The sequence below is a fragment of the Thalassophryne amazonica genome, chromosome 22, assembly GCF_902500255.1.
Source record: "Thalassophryne amazonica chromosome 22, fThaAma1.1, whole genome shotgun sequence".
Lineage (NCBI taxonomy): Eukaryota > Metazoa > Chordata > Actinopteri > Batrachoidiformes > Batrachoididae > Thalassophryne > Thalassophryne amazonica.
In genome coordinates this window covers 34499803-34521976 of record NC_047124.1, presented here as the reverse complement: position 1 = coordinate 34521976, position 22174 = coordinate 34499803, and the positions used below count along the sequence as shown (strand labels likewise).

General features: G+C 46.6%; 2 protein-coding genes across 8 annotated transcripts in view; one reads left to right on the top strand and one right to left on the bottom strand.

Annotated features, from left to right (window-relative positions):
* Positions 1-22174, bottom strand: part of LOC117503794 (NACHT, LRR and PYD domains-containing protein 3-like) — a 354710-nt gene that overhangs the window by 84226 nt on the left and 248310 nt on the right. The gene's annotated exons all lie outside the window — the stretch shown is intronic.
* LOC117503796 (NACHT, LRR and PYD domains-containing protein 3-like) overlaps positions 15130-22174 on the top strand; it is a 76685-nt gene continuing 69640 nt past the window's right edge. For 2 of the 4 annotated variants that reach the window (XM_034163055.1, XM_034163053.1), the window contains exons 1-2: positions 15132-15259; positions 19990-20086. In XM_034163055.1, coding sequence (XP_034018946.1) covers positions 20004-20086 — 83 coding nt within the window. In that variant the 5' untranslated portion in view covers positions 15132-15259; positions 19990-20003. Of the gene's footprint in view, positions 15260-19989; positions 20087-22174 lie in introns of all 4 variants that reach the window. The other 2 variants (XM_034163056.1, XM_034163054.1) reach the window with 2 other exon arrangements.

Here is a 22174-nt window from a genome sequence, read left to right as displayed (position 1 = left end):
GACTACACCATGTTTTGTCGACATTCTTTCGCTCGATGACCCTTGGTGCCACATTTAAAGCACACCATCTCTGTGTCGTTTCTGCACCGGTCAAGTGCGTTTGTTTGGGCGCATCGCCACCCAGTTCTCTCATGAGTCTTCATTACACTGTCTCTTGACTCAGCCGCACTTATTTTTTCTGTTTCCTCAAAACTTCGCAACTTAGTCTTAAATTCTGTAAACGTGATATTATCATCTGTATGTGCCACGTGTATGGCAAATGGCTTGTAACTCTCAGGCAGTCCTTTCAAGACCATAGCCACAAGTAGACCGTCTCCCAACGTCTCACCTGCATTCCGCAGTGCTGTAATGGCAGCTTCTGCTCTGATGACATAGTCCATGACACTTTCATTGTTCGCCTTCTGAAGTGATGTAAGCATTCTGTACAGGTTTATTATCCGGGGTTTCCCCTTCCAAGCATAAAACTCTCTTAATATTTTGAGAGCCTTTCTTCTATCGTTGGGCGCGTCTCTCATAATCAATGAGCGGCTTTTGTCATCTAAAAGTAGGATCATCTCAACGTATGCATCAGCATTTTTCTTTCTGTCTGCTGCACTTTCTACTTCGGTCAACCCATGATGCTAGCTTGCTCCTCTTGCTAGGCTAGCAGTCCGTTAGCATGCTGTTCACGTTGTTACTTCACAACTGAAAACCTGCAAATTTTCTCCCGAACGGCTCCTGGGCCCATAACCTGTTGAGTTATTTTCCTTGCAGCACGATGCATTCGGGTGAAAAAGGCGATGGAGAGAGAAAACACTTTCAGCCGAGCCTGGCATATTTATTGGCCAGATACACTCATCATTCTCACGGTGTAACCGCAGCTCTCAGAAAAAGAAAAGAAGAAAAAGAAGCGTGGCACTATAGCGCCTCACAGTGGCATAAGTCTATACATCAACAGTAGACACAGAACTACATATTACATAGAACTGGGGACATATGCTGTCAGTGACATTTAACAACCACGTCTGCAAAAAGATGTTAACAGTCTAAAAATTATCGGACCAAAATTTATCGGAAGATAACTGGTCTGCTGATGGTTTTCAAAATTATCTGATAAGATAATCTGATAATTAAATATTATCTTTGATAATTCGGGGTTAGCAGATTAGCAGAACTGTGCCCACCACTGGAAACACACTGTCAAAAAAAAAAAAATTCAATCACTGAAAACTCTACTTGTGCGTTAGTCAGCCTCAGAGTGACCTAGGTTACTCTTATTGGCAAGGCATTCGAAACTATTGCTTTTACAAAATGGAAAGCTGTGTTTGAATGGTTCTAGCTGTTGCTATTTTGCAGTTAAAAAATGTAATGTTTTAAAACGTTTTTAAAAGAAGTTGAGGTGTACAAAAACAACAACGAACAATTCAAGCACTGAAAACTACTGAAAACTACTTGAACGTTAGCCATCCTCAGAGTGACCTGGGTTACTCGTATGGTAAGGCATTTGAAACTTTTTAAGTATTTGCTTTTTTCTTTTTATTTGCCATGTCCTGATTAAAAAATAGATAGCCAAGAAAAGAGGAAAGTAAGTGTATTTCTGTTACAAGGAGCATGAGGCTGAAACACATCAGGACACTGACAGCAAGGAAGACAACAGTTAAGTCCCTCAAAGAACACACTGGACGGAACAAATGTAAAGCTCTCCTCAGCCTGTGAAAGACAGAAACCATTATTTAAGGGATTATAAATTGTAAATGAACAACCCAGTACTTAATATACAAACTCACAACAACACTCACAGAGTGAAATAAAATGCTGCCTGACCCTTGATGAACTGCCTGTTTTAAACATAGTTTTCATAAACAGGAGGGGAACAGAGAGATTTTTAGTATTCTGTAAATGGGTCACTGTGGCAATAAGGGTGCAGTATTTAGGTTCTGTTGACATGGTTTTAAGCAACAGGTGTTTACTGTTTTGTAAATATTCACCATGTTCCAATAAATGGGATCACCCCCCAAAGAAGAAAAGTCTTTGACATTGTTTATTTTAATACTCACTTGATCAAAAAATGCTGCCTGGCCTATAAACACCAAAGAGGGAGAACAACACCTCAAACAAATTAATCAATCAACTCAACTTCAATCAACTTTTTTTTTTATATAGCGCCAAATCACAACAAACAGTTGCCCCAAGGCGCTTTATATTGTAAGGCAAGGCCATACAATAATTATGTAAAACCCCAATGGTCAAAACGACCCCCCTGTGAGCAAGCACTTGGCTACAGTGGGAAGGAAAAACTCCCTTTTAACAGGAAGAAACCTCCAGCAGAACCAGGCTCAGGGAGGGGCAGTCTTCTGCTGGGACTGGTTGGGGCTGAGGGGAGAGAACCAGGAAAAAGACATGCTGTGGAGGGGAGCAGAGATCGATCACTAATGATTAAATGCAGAGTGGTGCATACAGAGCAAAAAGAGAAAGAAACAGTGCATCATGGGAACCCCCCAGCAGTCTACGTCTATAGCAGCATAACTAAGGGATGGTTCAGGGTCACCTGATCCAGCCTTAACTATAAGCTTTAGCAAAAAGGAAAGTTTTAAGCCTAATCTTAAAAGTAAAGAGGGTGTCTGTCTCCCTGATCTGAATTGGGAGCTGGTTCCACAGGAGAGGAGCCCAAAAGTCCCAAAACAAACAATCTCCTGATAGCAGGAGGTGGTAAAACCACAAGTCAGAATTTCAATACATCCACTTGGGAAATGATTCACGATATTAATACCAACATTTTGGCATCAAAATTAATCCTACATCTTGAAAACAACCCCCGACCCCTTGAATGTAACAAAGTATGGTCAATTATCTGGCTATTCTGCTATGTGTAAAGTTTGTCCATGCTCTTCAAAAACTTTATAAACACAGTTCTTTCACAAAGGTTTTATTTCAGTCACACTGTGTGAATAACTTAGGAGGAGGCCATGCTCTTCAAAAACTTTAAAAATATAAACCATTGTCAAAGGCTAATCAAGTTCAGTTTTAATTGTCTTTTTACAACAATAACGCAACAGTCTGCAAAATCTCTTTTTAATAAACACACACACACAAAAGTGTACTGTGCACCCAAAGTGGGGAAAAAAGCCACCAGAAAGGTCAGTGTGCAGGCCACGTCTCTCCCTCCTCACCCTGCACCTCTATCTCACAACACATAAACATAAAAATGTGAATGACAAATCTCCAAATTTTAATTTGACAAATACAGACAGACCCAAACATTCCACATTTTGCATAATAATGAAGCCAATTCTGGTGCCATGAAGTGAATTAAACGCATGTCTTACCTTCAGAAGAGTTGCAGTGGTGAGTGTTGTTACTGAACCTCCTGAGAACAGTGTCCTTCCACTCAGTTGTGGACTTTCTTGTTAAGTTCCTCTCAAACACCAGCTGCACCAACTGGGCCTTTCTCTTGTGGAGCGTTACTCGTCTGTGGTCCAAAAAATGTTCCTCAGAGTGGAGAATGAGTTCTCACACGTGTTTGCTTATGAAATCTCCGCTCTTTCTCAGATGCATTTTTCCTGTTACAGAAACCCACACTCACAAAAGCATCCGCTGTATGAGACCGACTGCTGTGGACGATAAACTGCCGGCAACAAAAACAAAATACTGCATTGGCTTCAACGCTGTACTCCAGCCAGTCTCTGTTGTGATACCAAGCAGTGACAAATGAAGGCTTCCTTCTTCTGAAAATGCTGGCAGGTTACTGCTGCTGCTGTAAAACAATTTGAATTGGGAGCTGGTTCCACAGGAGAGGAGCCTGAAAGCTGAAGGCTCTGCCTCCCATTCTACTCTTACAAACCCTAGGAACTACAAGTAAGCCTGCAGTCTGAGAGCGAAGCGCTCTAATGGGGTGATATGGTACTACGAGGTCCCTAAGATAAGATGGGACCTGATTATTTCCACAAGTCTGAGAAAGAGAGAGAGAGAGCATGGGACATAATGATTGAGTCACATCACAGTATATTCAATCAGAGATGGTTGGATAATAATAATAATAATAATACTGCACCTCTGAAACTGGCTTCCCTTATTAGATGAACAGTTTAGTCAACAGCTCAGTCTTCTGTATTGCTCTGTTGATCACAGTGTCTGTGTCCAGGTGCATGAGGACGTCCTTCTCAGCATCATCAACATGAGAGCCTCCTGTGGTTCTGTGAGCTCCTGAGTCTCTTTTACAGTTTTTTTAATGGCTGCATGAACACTAAAAACAAAAGAATTACATAATGACCAACACCTTACACTCAAGGAGCAAAACGCTGGACCAGATTTTAACCTCTATAAACACAAAGTCAGCTTCACATTTTTTGCAGAACAATACACACAGTGATTTGTGAAACACTAAACACACTTGCATACACAGAAGTATATCATGATGTCTCTTTCTTGCAGTTCCAAAGCACTGACTGACAAATCACCACACCCATGAGCCAGATGATTAAACACACACATCAGGTGTGCAAACACCTGATTGTTTTATTGTAGACACACAAATCAGGTTTGAGCACTACAAAAATGCAGCAGGTGATGTCACCTGCTTTAAACCAAAACAGAAGAAGTCAGAGGAAGAAGAGTGAGGATGAGGGGGGAATCCATGGAGGATGAGCAGGAGGTCAAGGAAGAGGAAGACCTGAAACAGGAGGAGAATATCCTCAAAGAAGAAGCGGACCAAATTTGTCAAATGAAATTCATGCAACACTAGCTGATCACATCATCAACCATGGATTGACGCTGAGGGAGGCTGGACTAAGAGTTCAGGCAAATCTTAGCAGATTTACAGTGACATCTGTCATAAGCACATTTAGACAAGAAAACGGGTAAAAAAAAAAAGTCAACAATTACAGTACTCAGCTGCTTACTGTGTTATATGCACCATATCAGCACTTTTGATAGCCCTTCCTGTGTCATTTTACAGTAGCTTACATGTATTTTTTTTTCTATAGAGGTTTGAGGGCCAAGAATGATAAAGAGGAAGGGGAGCCATATTCACACCAGAACAAGAGAGAGAGAGAGAGAGATCATAAACATGGTTTTGACCACTAATGTCATCAGGCTCAGAGAACTTCAAGCCAACATTACTGGTAACAGTGCTATTTTCAAAAATGTCCATCAGGGCTCTCTGACAACACGAGCATGCATCCTGACAAAGATCAGGTGAAACAGAGACGACCAAATAGCTGCAGTATGTGGAGGCATGTATTGTTCACTTTAGCATTGTAATGTTACAGACTGCACATATAACCATTTGTGCATGTAAATTTACTGTATACTAGACCTATGCTGAACTACACAATCTTGTCTTTCATTGTATTTCAGAGCATGAATCCATACATAGCTGAGGCAGGGTTCAACCTCAGTAAAGCACGAAGAAGAGACAGAAATATCACTGGCCACAGGGCAATAATTAATGTCCCAGGGCAACGTGGAGGGTAACATGACCCTTTGTGCTGCCATTTTACAGAATGGGGTCCTTCACCATTATGCCAATATACAAATACAATTCTCACATTTTTGGACCGATTGCACAACCTCGTCACCGTAATTAACTCAATGCAACAGATGCAACACATCTGGGACAATGTGTCATTCCGCGGCTCTGCTCTGGTGCAGAACTGGCTTCGGCACCATCCACAGTTTACAGTGCTGTAGCTTCCACCATAGTCTCCATTTCTAAACCCCATCGAAGAGTTTTTTCTCGACACGGCAGTGGATGGTTTATGATGTTAGGCTCAGGTGCCCCTCATTCATGCCATGGATGTTGTGAAAGTGTAGGTACACGGACCCACAACAGGGGGCGCAATGAACGGACAATGGAGAAAGGTGAATAACAAGTTTTACTGTTGTGAAAAGAGCACAACCAATACAACAATTAATAATTTGGAGTTTGAAGCCGAAATCTGCTGGTGTCGTGTGGGCAGGCTCGAAGGTAGGAGGCGTCCGTCCTAGTCGAACCGGAACCACCCAGATTTCCTCTGCCACCGAACCCCAGAAGTACTGGAACCGCCAAGTCCCGAATTCCCAGGTGGCCACTGCCTCCGCTCGTCGGATCCGGTACTGCTGGCGGGAAAGAGCACAAACACACAGGTATGGATGCGACAGCACCCAGTAGACGGAGAGGGGAGAAGCCGCCTCCACCTCTTGTTACAATGAAGCAGGAAAGGTGAGTACTTATCCAAGCAAGTAGCTTTCTGTAGTCAGCTGTCCTGAAAAGGTTTACCAAGGTTTATCAGAGTCTTCAATATGAGCTTGCAGAGAAGGTTACCTTAATCTCAAGGCGATATCTCGGCACTGAGGTGGAGACGCTGTCCTGCTGATATACCTCCGTCCTGAGTGCAGTCAGCTGTGTCCAGTAATGGGTGACAGCTGTCACCCTGGCAGCCCTCGTCGGCGGCAGCGCCCTCTGGTGCCTGGAGCCCGCACTCCAGGCAGGGCGCCCTCTGGTGGTGGTGGGCCAGCAGTACCTCCTCTTCAGCGGCCCACACAACAGGACCCCCCCCCTCAACGGGCGCCTCCTGGCGCACGACCGGGCTTGTCCGGATGGCGACGGTAGAAGTCGGCCAGGAGGGCCGGGTCCAGGATGAAGCTCCTCTTCACCCAGGAGCGTTCTTCGGGGCCGTACCCCTCCCAGTCCACCAGGTACTGAAGACCCCGACCCATTCGACGGACATCGAGGAGCCGACGCACGGTCCAAGCCGGTTCCCCGTCGATGATCCGGGCAGGAGGTGGTGCCGGACCCGGGGTGCAGAGGGGTGAGGTGTGATGGGGCTTTATCCGGGAGACGTGGAATACCGGGTGAATCCGCAGCGAGGCCGGCAACTGAAGCCTCACTGAGGCGGGATTGATGATTTTGAGGACCTTGAAGGGGCCGATGTATCGGTCTTGGAGCTTGGGGGAGTCCACTTGAAGGGGAATGTCCTTGGTGGACAACCATACCTCCTGCCCAGGACGATACGTGGGAGCCGGGGCCCGCCGCCGGTCTGCATGTGTCTTCGCTCTCGTCCGGGCCTTCAACAAGGCAGAGCGGGCGGCACGCCACACCCGACGGCACCTCCGTAGGTGGGCCTGGACCGGGGCACACCGACCTCTCCCTCGACCACCGGAAACAAGGGGGGCTGATACCCCAAGCACACCTCAAACGGGGAGAGGCCGGTGGCTGATGACACTTGGCTGTTGTGAGCGTACTCGATCCAGGCCAGGTGGGTACTCCAGGCCGTCGGGTGCGCGGCTGTCACACAGCGTAGTGTCTGCTCCAAGTCCTGGTTCGCCCGCTCTGCTTGCCCGTTGGTCTGGGGATGATACCCAGACGAGAGGCTGACCGTGGCCCCCAGTTCCCGGCAGAAGCTCCTCCAGACGTGTGAGGTGAACTGGGGACCGCGATCGGAGACGATGTCTGATGGTATACCATGCAGACGGACGACGTGGTGGACCAGGAGGTCCGCTGTCTCCTGGGCCGTTGGAAGCTTCGGGAGGGCCACGAAGTGGGCCGCCTTGGAGAAACGGTCCACTATCGTGAAGACGACGGTGTTTCCCTGGGACGGCGGGAGACCCGTGACGAAGTCCAGGCCGATGTGGGACCAGGGGCGATGAGGCACGGGCAGTGGCTGTAGCTGCCCTGAGGTCTTCTGGTGGTTGGCCTTGCCCCTGGCGCAGGTGGTACAGGCCTGGACGTAATCCCGGACATCGGCCTCCAGGGATGCCCACCAGAAGCGTTGCCGGACGACTGTCACGGTCCTTCGCACCCCCGGGTGACAGGAGAGCTTAGAACCGTGACAGAAGTCTAGGACTGCGGCCCTGGCCTCTGGTGGGACGTATAGTTTGTTCTTTGGTCCGTTTCCGGGGTCCGGGACACGGGTCAGGGCCTCCCGGACGGTCTTCTCCACGTCCCAGGTGAGGGCGGCCACGATAGCGGACTCCGGGATGATGGGATCCGGGGGATCCGACGGTTCCGTTTTGACCTCATCTTCGTGCACCCGGGACAATGCATCCGATCTCTGGTTCTTGGTCCCGGGGCGGTAGGTAATCCGGAAGTCAAAACGGCCAAAGAACAGTGACCAGCGGGCTTGCCTGGGGTTCAGACGCTTAGCGGTCCTGATGTACTCCAGGTTCCGATGGTCAGTGAAAACCGTGAATGGCACGGCTGTTCCCTCCAACAGATGTCTCCACTCTTCGAGGGCCTCTTTCACAGCAAGGAGTTCCCGATTGCCGACGTCATAGTTCCGTTCAGCGGGGGTCAACCTGCGGGAAAAATAGGCACACGGGTGAAGGACCTTATCGGTCTTCCCGCTCTGGGAGAGCACCGCTCCTATCCCTGAGTCCGAGGCATCCACTTCAACCACTAACTGGCGGCTAGGATCGGGCTGCACCAGAACTGGTGCAGACGAGAAGCGCCGTTTCAACTCCTTGAACGCGGCCTCGCACCGGTCCGACCAGGTGAAGGGAACTTTTGGAGAGGTCAGGGCTGTCAGGGGGCTAACTACCTGACTGTAGCCCTTGATGAACCTCCTGTAGAAATTAGCAAAGCCGAGGAACTGTTGCAGCTTCCTACGGCTTGTGGGTTGGGGCCAGTCTCTCACCGCCGCAACCTTGGCCGGGTCCGGGGCGACGGAGTTAGAGGAGATGATAACCCCAGGAAGGACAAAGAAGTGCGGTGGAACTCACACTTCTCGCCCTTCACAAACAGACGGTTCTCCAACAACCGCTGTAGGACCTGACGTACATGCTTGACATGGGTCTCAGGATCCGGAGAAAAGATGAGTATATCGTCTAGATATACGAAGACGAACCGGTGCAGGAAGTCCCGCAAGACATCGTTTACCAACGCTTGGAAGGTCGCGGGAGCATTAGTGAGACCGAACGGCATGACCAGGTACTCAAAATGACCTAAGGGGGTGTTAAATGCCGTCTTCCATTCGTCTCCCTTCCGAATCCGAACCAAATGGTACGCGTTCCTAAGATCCAGCTTGGTGAAGATTCTGGCTCCATGCAAGGGGGTGAACACTGAATCCAACAAGGGCAACGGGTATCGGTTGCGAACCGTGATCTCATTCAACCCCCTGTAATCAATGCATGGACGAAGTCCGCCATCTTTTTTACCCACAAAAAAGAAACCAGCGCCCATCGGTGAGGTGGAATTCCGGATCAACCCGGCGGCTAATGAGTCCCGGATGTAGGTCTCCATTGATTCGCGTTCCGGCCGTGAGAGGTTGTACAGCCTACTGGACGGGAACTCACTGCCTGGAACCAAATCAATGGCACAATCGTACGGGCGGTGGGGAGGAAGCGTGAGAGCCAGATCCTTGCTGAACACGTCCGCAAGGTCATGGTACTCCGCTGGCACCGCCTTCAGATTGGGCGGGACTCGGACCTCCTCCTTAGCTTGGGAGCCGGGCGGAACCGAGGAACCGAGACACTCCCGATGGCAGGTTTCGCTCCACTGAACCACCACCCCGGACGGCCAATCAATCCGGGGATTGTGCTTAAGCATCCATGGAAATCCTAAAACCACACGGGAGGTGGCCTGAGTCACGAAGAACTCGATCACCTCCCGGTGGTTGCCTGACACCACCAGAGTTACTGGAGGTGTCTTGTGTGTGATTGGTGGGAGTAGGGAGCCATCTAGTGCTCGAACCTGCACAGGCGAGGTAAGAGCCACCAGAGGGAGCCCTATCTCCCTGGCCCATCTACTGTCTAGCAGATTCCCCTCAGAGCCCGTGTCCACCAGTGCTGGGGCCTTCAGGGTTGAATCCTCAAACAGGATCGTGACTGGGAGTCGTGTAGCAATGTGGGTATGTCTCACGTGAATGTTTTGGCCCACCCCTGGCCCAGTCTCTAAGGGCGGGCGTTTGGCGTTTGACCGCTCGGGGCAGTCTCTCACATGGTGCTCTATTGAACCACAAACAAGACACGCTCCGTGGGTCCATCTCCTTTGTGCATCTGGTGCCCTAAATGTTGCCCTACTCGTGTCCCTAGCTTCGTCAGTAGGGGGAGCTGTGACCCCACGGAGCGCAGGAACAGAGGAGCGTGGGGAGGGCGGAGCTCGATCGGACCCGGAAGGGAGAGGGACGACGCGTGCCTGGCCACGCCCTTCGCCTCGTTCCCGACGGCGTTCTTCTACCCGGTTGTCGAGTCGTATAACTAGATCGATGAGCCCATCTAAATCCCGCGGTTCGTCCTTAGCCACCAGGTGCTCTTTTAGGACCAGAGACAGTCCGTTTACAAAGGCAGCGCGGAGGGCAGTGCTATTCCAGCCGGATCTCGCCGCCGCGATGCGGAAGGCGACTGCATAGGCAGCTGCGCTCCGACGCCCCTGTCGTATGGACAGTAGTGCGGTTGAAGCGGACTCGCCTCTGTTGGGATGATCGAACACCGTTCTGAGCTCCCGTACAAACCCATCGTATGAATGAAGGAGCCGTGAGTTCTGCTCCCAGAGCGCTGTAGCCCAAGCGCGTGCCTCCCCGCGAAGCAGGTTTATGACATAAGCTACTTTGCTAGCGTCAGTCGCGTACATCACGGGACGCTGTGCGAAGACGAGCGAACATTGCATCAAAAAATCCGCGCACGTCTCCACACAGCCTCCGTACGGTTCTGGAGGGCTTATGTAAGCTTCTGGGGACGGAGGAAGGGACCGTTGAACGACCAGTGGAACGTCACTCTCACACGCAGGGTCCTCGGGAGGGAGAGCCGCAGCGGCGCCCGGAGGGCGCGCTTCCACTTGTGCGGCGAGAGCCTCCACCCTGCGGTTTAGGAGAACGTGCTGCTCGGTCATGAAATCGATCCGAGTGGTGAAAGCGGTGAGGATCCGCTGCAACTCACCGACTACCCCTCCCGAAGCCGCCGCTGCGCCCTGTTCTTCCATTGGCCGTTCAACAGCCGGTTGACGCCCCTCGGGATCCATGACGCTGGCCGAGATATCCTGTTGTGAAAGTGTAGGTACACGGACCCACAACAGGGGGCGCAATGAACGGACAATGGAGAAAGGTGAATAACAAGTTTTACTGTTGTGAAAAGAGCACAACCAATACAACAATTAATAATTTGGAGTTTGAAGCCGAAATCTGCTGGTGTCGTGTGGGCAGGCTCGAAGGTAGGAGGCGTCCGTCCTAGTCGAACCGGAACCACCCAGATTTCCTCTGCCACCGAACCCCAGAAGTACTGGAACCGCCAAGTCCCGAATTCCCAGGTGGCCACTGCCTCCGCTCGTCGGATCCGGTACTGCTGGCGGGAAAGAGCACAAACACACAGGTATGGATGCGACAGCACCCAGTAGACGGAGAGGGGAGAAGCCGCCTCCACCTCTTGTTACAATGAAGCAGGAAAGGTGAGTACTTATCCAAGCAAGTAGCTTTCTGTAGTCAGCTGTCCTGAAAAGGTTTACCAAGGTTTATCAGAGTCTTCAATATGAGCTTGCAGAGAAGGTTACCTTAATCTCAAGGCGATATCTCGGCACTGAGGTGGAGACGCTGTCCTGCTGATATACCTCCGTCCTGAGTGCAGTCAGCTGTGTCCAGTAATGGGTGACAGCTGTCACCCTGGCAGCCCTCGTCGGCGGCAGCGCCCTCTGGTGCCTGGAGCCCGCACTCCAGGCAGGGCGCCCTCTGGTGGTGGTGGGCCAGCAGTACCTCCTCTTCAGCGGCCCACACAACAATGGAAGAGGCTTATGACCAAATCGAACCCGCAACTGTGCAAGGACGGATCCATCATTCAAGACTGTTCTTCCCACGTTGTCTTGCCAATGAGAACGTTGCCTGCGATGTTGATGAAATTCTCTGGTCAGATCCAGCAGGCGAAGAGATGTGTCATATTTAATTTATTTTAATTCATACTTCTTGTTTTCTTCTTTTACTTTACATTTTTTAACCTGTACTGGTAGTACAGTATTTGTACTTGTCTATTTTCTGGTCTTACAGTGTTACATGTTTCCTTGTGATTGTCTATGTTGACTCATTTTGGTTATATGAAGAGAAATAAATCATATTTTCAATAGTCTTCAATAGTGTTTGGTGAATTGACCATGTTGTGTACTGTTGTGTGGCTGGGGTGCCTGGCTGGCTTTTGTTTCTGTCTTCTGTTTTTCCTTCCAGGTGGCATGCGTTCAGGACTGAGTGGCTGATGTGTGGCTGAGTTATTAGGACCTCACCCTGATCACCTGAGGCTGGTCATGTGCAGCTCGTCAGGACTCACAGCTGTGGTGCATCTATATGGATTGGGGCATGGTTGCATTTAAGTCTGGAGTACACAGTGTGTATTTGCCAGAGACTCGACCTTGTGACCAGACGGGTGAGATCGACGTTTAGAGAACCATCTCATCATCATGGACGCAGAGACCGTACCAGGTTTGATGCCATGGTCTGTGAAAGAGGAGGGGGTGAGGTCTCACGCTCGTCAGCACACTTCCTGAGGTACTTTAGGTTTTGTGACTAACATGAGTACAGTCAGTAGATGTGGTGTCCCTCACACCTTATTATATTGAGCTGTTATGTTAGTCATTTAATCAGCTTCCACTGCAGTGGAGAATTGAACTGGGTGTTCCATGCCTGCAGGGTGGGAAGCTGATTGGTGATTAAGCCAGGAAGTGTTTGCAGTTTATGTACACCTTTGAGTGGTCTCTCTGTGTGTGGAGTGGTGGACTCACATGATGGTTTCTTCTTTCACAGACTCGGTTGGTCGCGGCTACCTGGGGGGTGTCGGCGGGGTCCTTGGGTCCGAACTGTTCTGGCTCCGGACCGTTTGTGCTGCTGGGAGCGCACCGTTCTTCCACCTCGCCAGACCGCGCACTTATTTGTTATTAATTAAGCACTCACTGTTATGTCATTAAATTCTGTTATCCTTTGAACCGTGCTCTGTTTCCTTTATGCTGGGTCCTACTGTCAAACGCTGGTCGGTTCTCTGACTGCGTCCGACACATAACAGTGTACATTTGTACTTTATCTGTGTACTTTGCTGACAGTAATCTAATCACTGAGAGGTAGAATTGCTCAAGGTGTTTTAAGTTAAACAGCAGTGTGTAACTGGTTCAAACAGAATTGAGCCTTATGAAATGTGTTTCATATGGTAACATGATATGGTTTATATAAATGGATATATAGTTTTTACAAGAGTGTTTCATTTTGCACAGGATCTGAGGTGTTCTGCATATTGTGGGGGTGGTTGTGCTAATTGTGTGTAGTGTTTTGAAATTTCGAGCCCTATTTTCAAAATCATGATTAAGCAATCATAAAAAAAAATTAATATGCTTCCTGACTTTACTACAGTATTTGTTAGTGTTTCACAGCTCTGAAACACCCGTGTGTGAGAGTAAGTGAGAGACAGTCAGGGACTATGGTACTATATAAATGAAATAAAATAAATAAAAATAGTCTCTCCTGTCAGAGAGGAAAAGACTGCCCATCTGTCTGCCACAGAATGTTTGGGGGTGTCTTAAAGAGTGCAGACAGTCTCAGTGGGCGTGTCCCATCTCTCTAACTGTGCTACCTGAGAGAAATGATTCTTTCAGAACTGTGTGGTCTTCTCCCCTTTATCTGTGAAGATTCTCGACCCTAAAAGCTGCAGAAGATAGCTGCAGCATATTTGAGTGTTAAAAATATCCACAAAAATAACACTGTGTCTTTGACTCTTAACAACAAAGTCAAAAACAGAAATGGCCTTTAAAATGACCTTTGACCTCCACATACACTGAGTAGAAAAAAAGTGGTACATATGAGAACACGGAACAGAGCATCAGACTCAGAATCAGTGTGCTGGTGCTCTGGAAGCTCCGCCTTAAAGGGAGGAGTTCTCATTCACACCAGGTGATGATCACATGAGTGTCATCATGACGTGCTCACACCAGCTTTAAAATTCATGAAAGTATACGCACAAGCGGGATTGATGTTGTGTTAGATAGCCTTCACTGTGTGCTGTGGAGCAGCACGTTGGCAGCAGACGGGCACAGACCTCAGAGTCTGGCAGCATCCTGAGGATCCTCTCCCAGATCCTGAAGGAAAACCACACACACACCGTCAGGCTTTATTTCCACAAACACACTCACACATGGAAACAGACTGTTCAGACTGTGATGTTGTGTAACAAACTGCACACTTTGACAGTGAAGCTGAAAAGGAATTTACACAATGTGTTCTGATCACGTCCTGGAAAACTGGATGAACTTGTCTGGTCTCCCTGCACTTCTTCCAGTGAGGTGTTGGTGAGTCTGAGCAGGTTTAAAACTGATATTTTTAAATCTTCCACTGATGCTCTTCCTGTTTTTGAGGAGGCAGCTGTTCATCATCACCATCATCATACTTCAACATCATCATACTTTACTTCGTTGTTCACATGGTAAATAAATATGTTTAATTTCCAAGTATTTACGTGAAATGTTTGGTTTTAGAAAACGTTAATGTTTTCTGTTTGAAAAAAAATTTCTTATGTCGTTACAGTTTGCTCTGACACTGTACTTTTTAATGAATAAAATTAGAACCCAAATTCAGAAGAAGTTGGTACAGTCAGAGAAATGCAAATTAAAACAAAGTGATTCTTACATTTACTGTGATTTCATTAAATCACAGAATTTTTTTTTGTTTTTTTCTGGTCAACTTAATTTCTTTGTGTACATTCATTCCTTCATTTCTGTAAATGGCGATCCTGTGGTTGAACCATTTCCAGCCCTTACGGTCTGACACACTCTGGCCATTGTGGTCCTTGATGATTCTGAAATCACTTTTCAGCTTTTTCAGCTTTTCTCAGCGTTGCTGGAATGTCTGGTGGTGCTCGTGAGCAGTCAAAAACTTGGAGATCTTCTCATTTCGGATCGGTTCATCCAGCTCAGACCGGCACAGACCTCAGAGTCTGACAACATCCTGAGGATCCTCTCCCAGGTCCTGAAAGAAAACCACACACACCATCAGGCTTTATTTCCACAAACACTCACACATGGAAACAGACTGTTCAGACTGTGATGTTGTGGAGCAAACTGCAAATGGAATTTGCACATTGTGTTTTGATCACGTCCTGGAATTTAAAGGCTGTGGTTCTTGTGTGTGTGTGTGTGTGTGTGTGTGTGTGTCTGATTGTTGACCTTTGTCTCCACCTGGTTTGACAGGTTTGTCAGGGACGTCATGTTTTTTACTGTAAATCTTTCTCTCTGTGTCTCACTTTGGTTCCTGGGTTTGAGGTGGAGGTTTACCTGAGAGGTTCTTTTGCTTAATTCTCTTTTGGACTGTTGTCTGTGTTTTTGTCTCTTCTGTTGTCCACTGATAATCAGGTAAATATTTTCTTTTACTTTCAGATGTCATAAAGTGTATATTTGTAGTTTGTTTCCTCTGATCGTGGTGGTATTTTGAATTGTTCCTGTGGATATGAGTGTGATGGTGGAAGAGGTTCAACCAGCAGATCACAGGTTGTTATTAACTGAATGAATCAGGCAGTGATGGTGTTTGTTCAGGAAATCAGACATGTAGATGGATATTTTCATACAGGTTTCACTGCTCTCCAATCAGAACACTCGTCTGGTCTCCCTCCATTTGTTCCAGCGAGATGTTGTAGAATGAAGTGTGGTGGTTAGCAGGTTTAAAACTGATATTTTTAAATCTTCATCTGAAGCTTTTCCTGTCTGAGGAGGCAGCTGTTGGTTTTAGGTCTCTCATACAGTGGGCGTGTCCACAGAGTGAAGTAAGACGACAGTTTTTACATTGGCTGTGTTCAGCCCGACATAACACAAGAAAACTTCTCACCAATCACAGTTATATATATTGCAAATGTTCTGTTTTGACTGTTGGTCACATGGTAAAGAAATATGTATAATTTTTGAGGATTTACATGAAATGTTTGGTTTTAGAAAAAGCTAATGTTTTCTGTTATGAAGAATTTCTTATATGTCGTTACAGTTTTCTCCGGCATTATACTGTTTAATGAACAAAATTACAACCCAAGTCAGAAAGTTAGTACAGTCAGAGAAAAGTAAGTTAAAACAAAGTGACTCTTACATTTGCTGTTATTTCACTGCAGACTATCAACTCAAAGTATTTCAAGATATTATTATTATGTTTTCCTGGTCAGCTTCATTTCTTTGTGTCCATCCATTCCTGCATTTCATGCTTACAACACATTCCAAAAAATGTTGGGATGCTAAAGGATTTACCACATGGTAATCTTGCCATTCTGTGTCACAACACTTTTTTTTCCATTGAAGATACCAAGCAAGAAAACATTTCTACATAACTAAAAGCGGTAGAGAAAAGAATGTAAAAATAGAGTAAAAATGCACTCCATAGAAATGATCACAAAACACCAAAAGACAATAGAACACAATAAAGAGACCTGAATACTGGGGAGAGTGACTAGACCAGAAGAGAATCCTGTCAGACGATGGAGGACCAATAAGGGCAAGGGTACACATGCAGCAGACCCGAGCAGAATGGACCACGGTGACAAGCAGGAACGCACAAGCCACACAATCACAAGACTCCATCCCACATACACTCAAATGACAGAGCACAAACATCCAGCCCATGCACACACAATCACAGACATGACAGCTGACAGAGACAACAAGCAGAAAATAATAAATGGTAAATGGACTGCATTTATATAGCACTTTTCCATCTGCATCAGACGCTCAAAGTGCTTTACAATTATGCCTCACATTACCCCGATGTCAGGGTGCTGCCATACAAGGTGCTCACCACACACTGGGAGCAATATGGGATTAAAGGCCTTGTCCAAGGGCCCTTAGTGATTTTCCAATCAGGCGGGGATTTGAACCCATGATCTTCTGGACTCAAGCTCAACACCTTAACCACTAGATCATCACCTCCCCTGGAACCTAACAGACTCTCATTTTTCTTTTTCTTTGGCAGCTTCCTCAGTCTCAGCTTGATCATTGTACATACAAGATAGTGATCCCTGATGATGTCTGTGGATCTGTGGACTATTGTGCCTTTCACTGAATTTCTGAACAGTTTTCCATTTTGAACATCTGTCTGGTTCTTCACCTTCCTTTCTGTCTTTTTTTGGGATCAGTGTTCCTGTTATTATGACCTCATTCATTTCACCATCTTGCAAAGATTTTCTCCATTGTCATTCAGTAATCCCACACAGTATCTCCTCTTTCATAATCCCAGTTTTAACCTCAGACCACAGGATTGTGTTGTGTAGAATTAATTTTTGACGTGTTCACCTGCATCTTCTTTGGATGTGTAAATATTCACTTCATGTGCTTGGAAAAGTATCTTGCTTGAGTTCCTCTCTTGTTTATTGAGGTTCATTTTATTCAAGCTCCTGCTGCTCTTTCTGACATCAGTCACTTCTTCTCTGTGGCTGCCGTTGTCTCTTTGAGAGTAAATAAAGGTTCATTAAATAAATATTTAAGATATAAAATATTTAAATAAAGGTTTCTCCAGCTGCAAGTTGTACTTCCCGTTCACTTGGTCCAAAGTGTTCCACTGATGCTTATGATGTCTTTCCCCATCCTGCTGCCTTCACCTGTTGCTTGTGCTGTGTTGCTACTTGTCCAAGTCTACATGTGTCCCAGCTACTTTCATGATGATCTTCATGATGTGCAAAAGGTGCACCACTGGCATTTCTCAAACTTTTTCTCTGTGTTTTTTTTTTTTTTTTTTTTTTGGTGCATCATTATTATCCTTATAGAGCCCCTGTTCCAACTGTTTGGAATGTGTTATAGGCCTTAAATACAGGAATGGATGTATATTAAAGTTGTTCACTCAAAACATGAAATATCGTTGGTTCATACTGTCTGCAGTGACATAGAAGTCAAAGTGAAAGTCAGAATTGCTGTGGGTTTGGGGGCAGTGATCATGTTGTGGACGTGAAGGTGTTTAGTTTAACAGGATTAACTTGCTGAGCAGCTACTGACGTGTGCGTCTCCTGTTACAAATGTAAACAGCGTTGTTGCTCTGTTGCTGTTCTTGTGCCTGTTGGATGTTGTTTCTTACTGATTTTATGTTTGTCAGGGACATCAGGTTTTTAAATCTGTTCCTCACTTTAGGTTACAGGATTTAAGAGAAAAAATGTGAATAAACAATCTTCTCATTTTTTTTTTTTAATCTCTTTTAATGACTAAACACTTATTGGACTGTTTTGATAAAGAATATCTGTCTGATATATTGAGCAATTTACATCAGAATCAGAATAAAATTTATTGCAAAGTAAGTTTGCACATACAAGGAATTTGATCTGATGATATTTGTGCATAAACAATAAGAAAAGGAAAGAAAAAGCACTTCTGTAAGAAGTGAAAGAGTCAAATAGGCAAAAACAGGTGAGTGGTGGACAGATGTACAGAACCTTCCAGTCTGTACTTTATGGTCCTGAGGGACGGAGGCAGATTAAGTCGGGGACTTTGACATTATTTATGAGTCCAGCTGTGGAAGGAAAGAAGCTGTTTTGTGTGTTGAGGTTTTGGTGCTGATGGACCTCAGCCGTCTTCCAGAGAGCAGGGTGACTAAAAGTTTGTGTCCTGGGTGGGAGGGATTGACCACAATCTTCCTTGCTCGTCTCAGGGTCCTGGAGGCATTCAGAACCTTTAAGCATGGCAGACTACATCTGTGAACAACATAATAAAGTTATTAAAAGTCTTTCCTTCTTTGAATAAAGTCAGTGTGATCCTGCACAGTGAGGATCATGCAGGATCAAGTGTTTTGATTCATGTGGTGCTCCGCATATGGAAAAATAAACATGATTGCTGTGTGCACAGACCACCTCCGTGTCCGGCTGTGATCATCAGCCTCAGCTCTGCAGTGCTGATCACAGTCACACTGTAATCACTGAACTCCAAATTCATGGATATTTGAGATATCAGTCATTATTTTATCTGTTATTTTTAACAATTCTCACCTGGTGGGAATCTGCATGATTCAGATTTCCCATCGTGTTGATGTAATCCTTATCGTGATGCACTATCACAGCGTTGATAACTCTGGTACCGGTGTACCACCCACACCTGCCCAAAAATGTTGTGAAAGTGTAGGTACACGGACCCACAACAGGGGGCGCAAATGAACGGACAATGGAGGAAGTCAAATCACAAAGCTTTACTGTTGTGAACACGCACAACAAACAACGGATTACAATTATAGCAGTAAGCCGAATTCCAATGGTGTCGTGTGGGCAGGCTCGACGATAGGAGACGTCTGTCCGAGTCGAACCGGAACCACCCGATTTCCTCTGCCACCGAACCCCGGGAATACTGGAGCCGCCAAGTCCCGAACTCCCAGGTGGCCACTGCCTCCGCTTGTCGGATCCGGTACTGCTGGCGAGGAACAGAAACAGTCAGGTGTGGGTGCAGCCGCACCCAGCAAAACACAGGGTGGAAACACCACCTCCACCTCTACTCAAAAACAGCACTGTAGGATTGGAATGTGAGTACTTATCCAACCACGTCCAATACGGTCTTCAGCTGACCTAAGCACAAGCAACAAAGTATTACTTCTCTGAATAACACAACTGGCTGAGTTCGTTACCTCCTTAGTAGAGCGATATCTCGGCAATGAGGTGGAGATGCCGTCCTGCTGATATACCTCCCTGGTGATTGATATCAGCTGTCACAGGTGATGGGTGACAGCTGTCACCCTGGCTGCTCCTGTGAGGCGGCAGCGCCCTCCGATGTCTGGAGCCCGCACTCCAGGCAGGGCGCCCTCTGGTGGTGGTGGGCCAGCAGTACCTCCTCTTCAGCGGCCCACACAACAAAAAATCTTCCAGGAGGTGCAGTTATGACACCAATTACCTCATTGTTGTATATTTCCAAACCACTGAGTTAAAAAAAAAAAAAAAAAATGTTTCTGCATTTTCCCCTGAAATGTCCTGGATGTACCATGAATGACGCAACCACAACAAATTTTATACATAATTACACTGTAATAACAAAAACTAAACAAAACCAATCTGCAGCTGAGATGCAGCAGTGATGAGTTTTATCATGTGACACAGTGGAATGTTGGGAAATCCTGTGTGACAGCATGTTGTGTTTGTGTGAAGGTGTGGACTCTGCTATGGATCAGTGTGAGGACACAGAGGAGGGACCCCAGAAAACCGGTCTGTGTGGGGACCAGGAGATCCAGATCAAAGATCAGAGGTGAGACCAGGATCTGAAAAGATGACTGTTGATCAGGTCAGAGGTCAGCCCTCACATCTTTGCACCGTCATTATTCACAATCAGAGCTCTGTGTGTGCGGCTTTACTGGACTTGAACCTAGCTTTGTGTCCCTGACGAGTGACTGTTCTGATTTTTGTGATTTTTTTTTTCCATATTAACCCATTCCAGATCATTAACAAGTGCCGTATCATATCTGAGTATACTTAAGTGTAATGGCAAACTGAAATAAAATTAAGGATACTATCTGAGCAAGTGAGACATTAAAACAAGAACTGCTGCCTTACAGGATCAGTGATAAATTTTTAACCCTTCCATTCCCAATACAACATTTTCATTTGAATAGGTTTGAAAACAAATCCACATATCAAGTACTGTATGTGTTCTAAAACCAAACACATCTCATTAGTATCTAATGGAAGAATTTACAGGTGAGTGCTTCCAATGCTGTAGCACACACAAAATATGGTGCAAGGTGTCCCATAGGATCTGTACGTGCACCTCGTAGAACTGCAAGGGTTCTTGCTCTTGTAACCACAGTAAATCAAGTTCAAAATGTAGTCTGGAGTGCATTTGACACCTTCAGGTGTAGCAACAGAATGAGGGCTTTGTTTGTCATCTCCTTTTAACAGCCAAAGTTCTCAGCATTCAGGGTCACTCAACTCTAAATTTCTCCAAGGCTTTGCTTTGAAATGTGCCCGCTTTACATTTTCACTGAATGCTTGTGTTGTAGGTGGCAAAGAGCAGAGTTTTGTTATGTGTCAACGCGGGTTGAGGAGCGGACCTGCGTCTGACGGAACCCAGCGCTAAAATAACCAGAAAGCGGTTCCAATAACAAAACTATTTATTTTTTCCACCCTCTGGTGTATAACAAAGTGTATGAACAAAAGATGCGTCAGTCTGGTGGAGTGAAGGCTGGCACGCTCTCCAGCGCCTAAAAGGATCGAAGCCCGGCGCTTCTGGACTCACTTTACCGCCAAACACCCCCCAGGTGGACACAACAAACCGACTCTCTGCGAAGGATAGAAGAGGTGAGGTAAGTCAGCAGCTACAACCAATATCCTTCAAAAGGCACACACTATCAGCAACACATTCAGGTCTGTATTTAAGCTTTATGTAAATGAGCAGCTTCTCACAACAGGTGGAGGATTACCACTCCGCACGCCACGGCAGTGAGAAGCGAGCTGCACAATTCTCATCACAATTCAAATCTACTGCGTAACAAAATACCAAGTTACTATCAACAATTAGTCAAACAATTAATCACCTCTGATGTGTGCTGACAGCATGTGTCCCTCACCCTTCTTCCTTCACAGGCACGATGTGTCAAACCCAGGCACAGTCCTCAGCGTCTCACAAACGAACATCACAAGGTCGAGTTCCTGGCAATTCTGCTTGAATCACACATGGCGTAAATGCAGAACGCCATCTCATTATCTGCTTCAGCTGAAAGTCTTTAAGGTTGCACTTGAGCACCATCCACAGGTGCTGCACATAACGTTGATGAGGGTGAAGGACTCTTCAGCCAGCACCGTCTCCACAGACAAATCAGTTTTCATACCACCTGGAGAGCAAAGAAAAGAAAAGAACACCAAAATGTCCAGCCACACCCCCCCCAACACACAACAGTACCCCCCCTTTAACGGGAAGCCTCCCAGCGACCGAACAGACCAGGTCCGAGAACAGCACCTCCCTCCGCGGTCCTCGTCAGGAAGCAGACAGCATAACGCTCCCAAGGTCCACCACAGACAGCAGGACAGGGCACCGCAGCTGGAAGGCCGGCTGGCATCAACAAAACCCCCAAAACAGTCCCTAGTACAATCCAACATACAAGAAAAAACATAAAACCCACCCAAAACCTCCCCAGGGGACCGTCCCATCCAACCCCGGGAAGAAAAGAAAAACTCCCAAATGCAAAAACCCAACACAGCCCCACAAACACAATACAAACATAAATGCATAAAAGAAAAATAACAAACAACCCCCCCAGAACGACTTGCAGAGCCCAACACCCCCCAGAAGGCCTTTACCGCCGGTTCCAGGAGGAATAGCCAGAACCGGAATCCCACA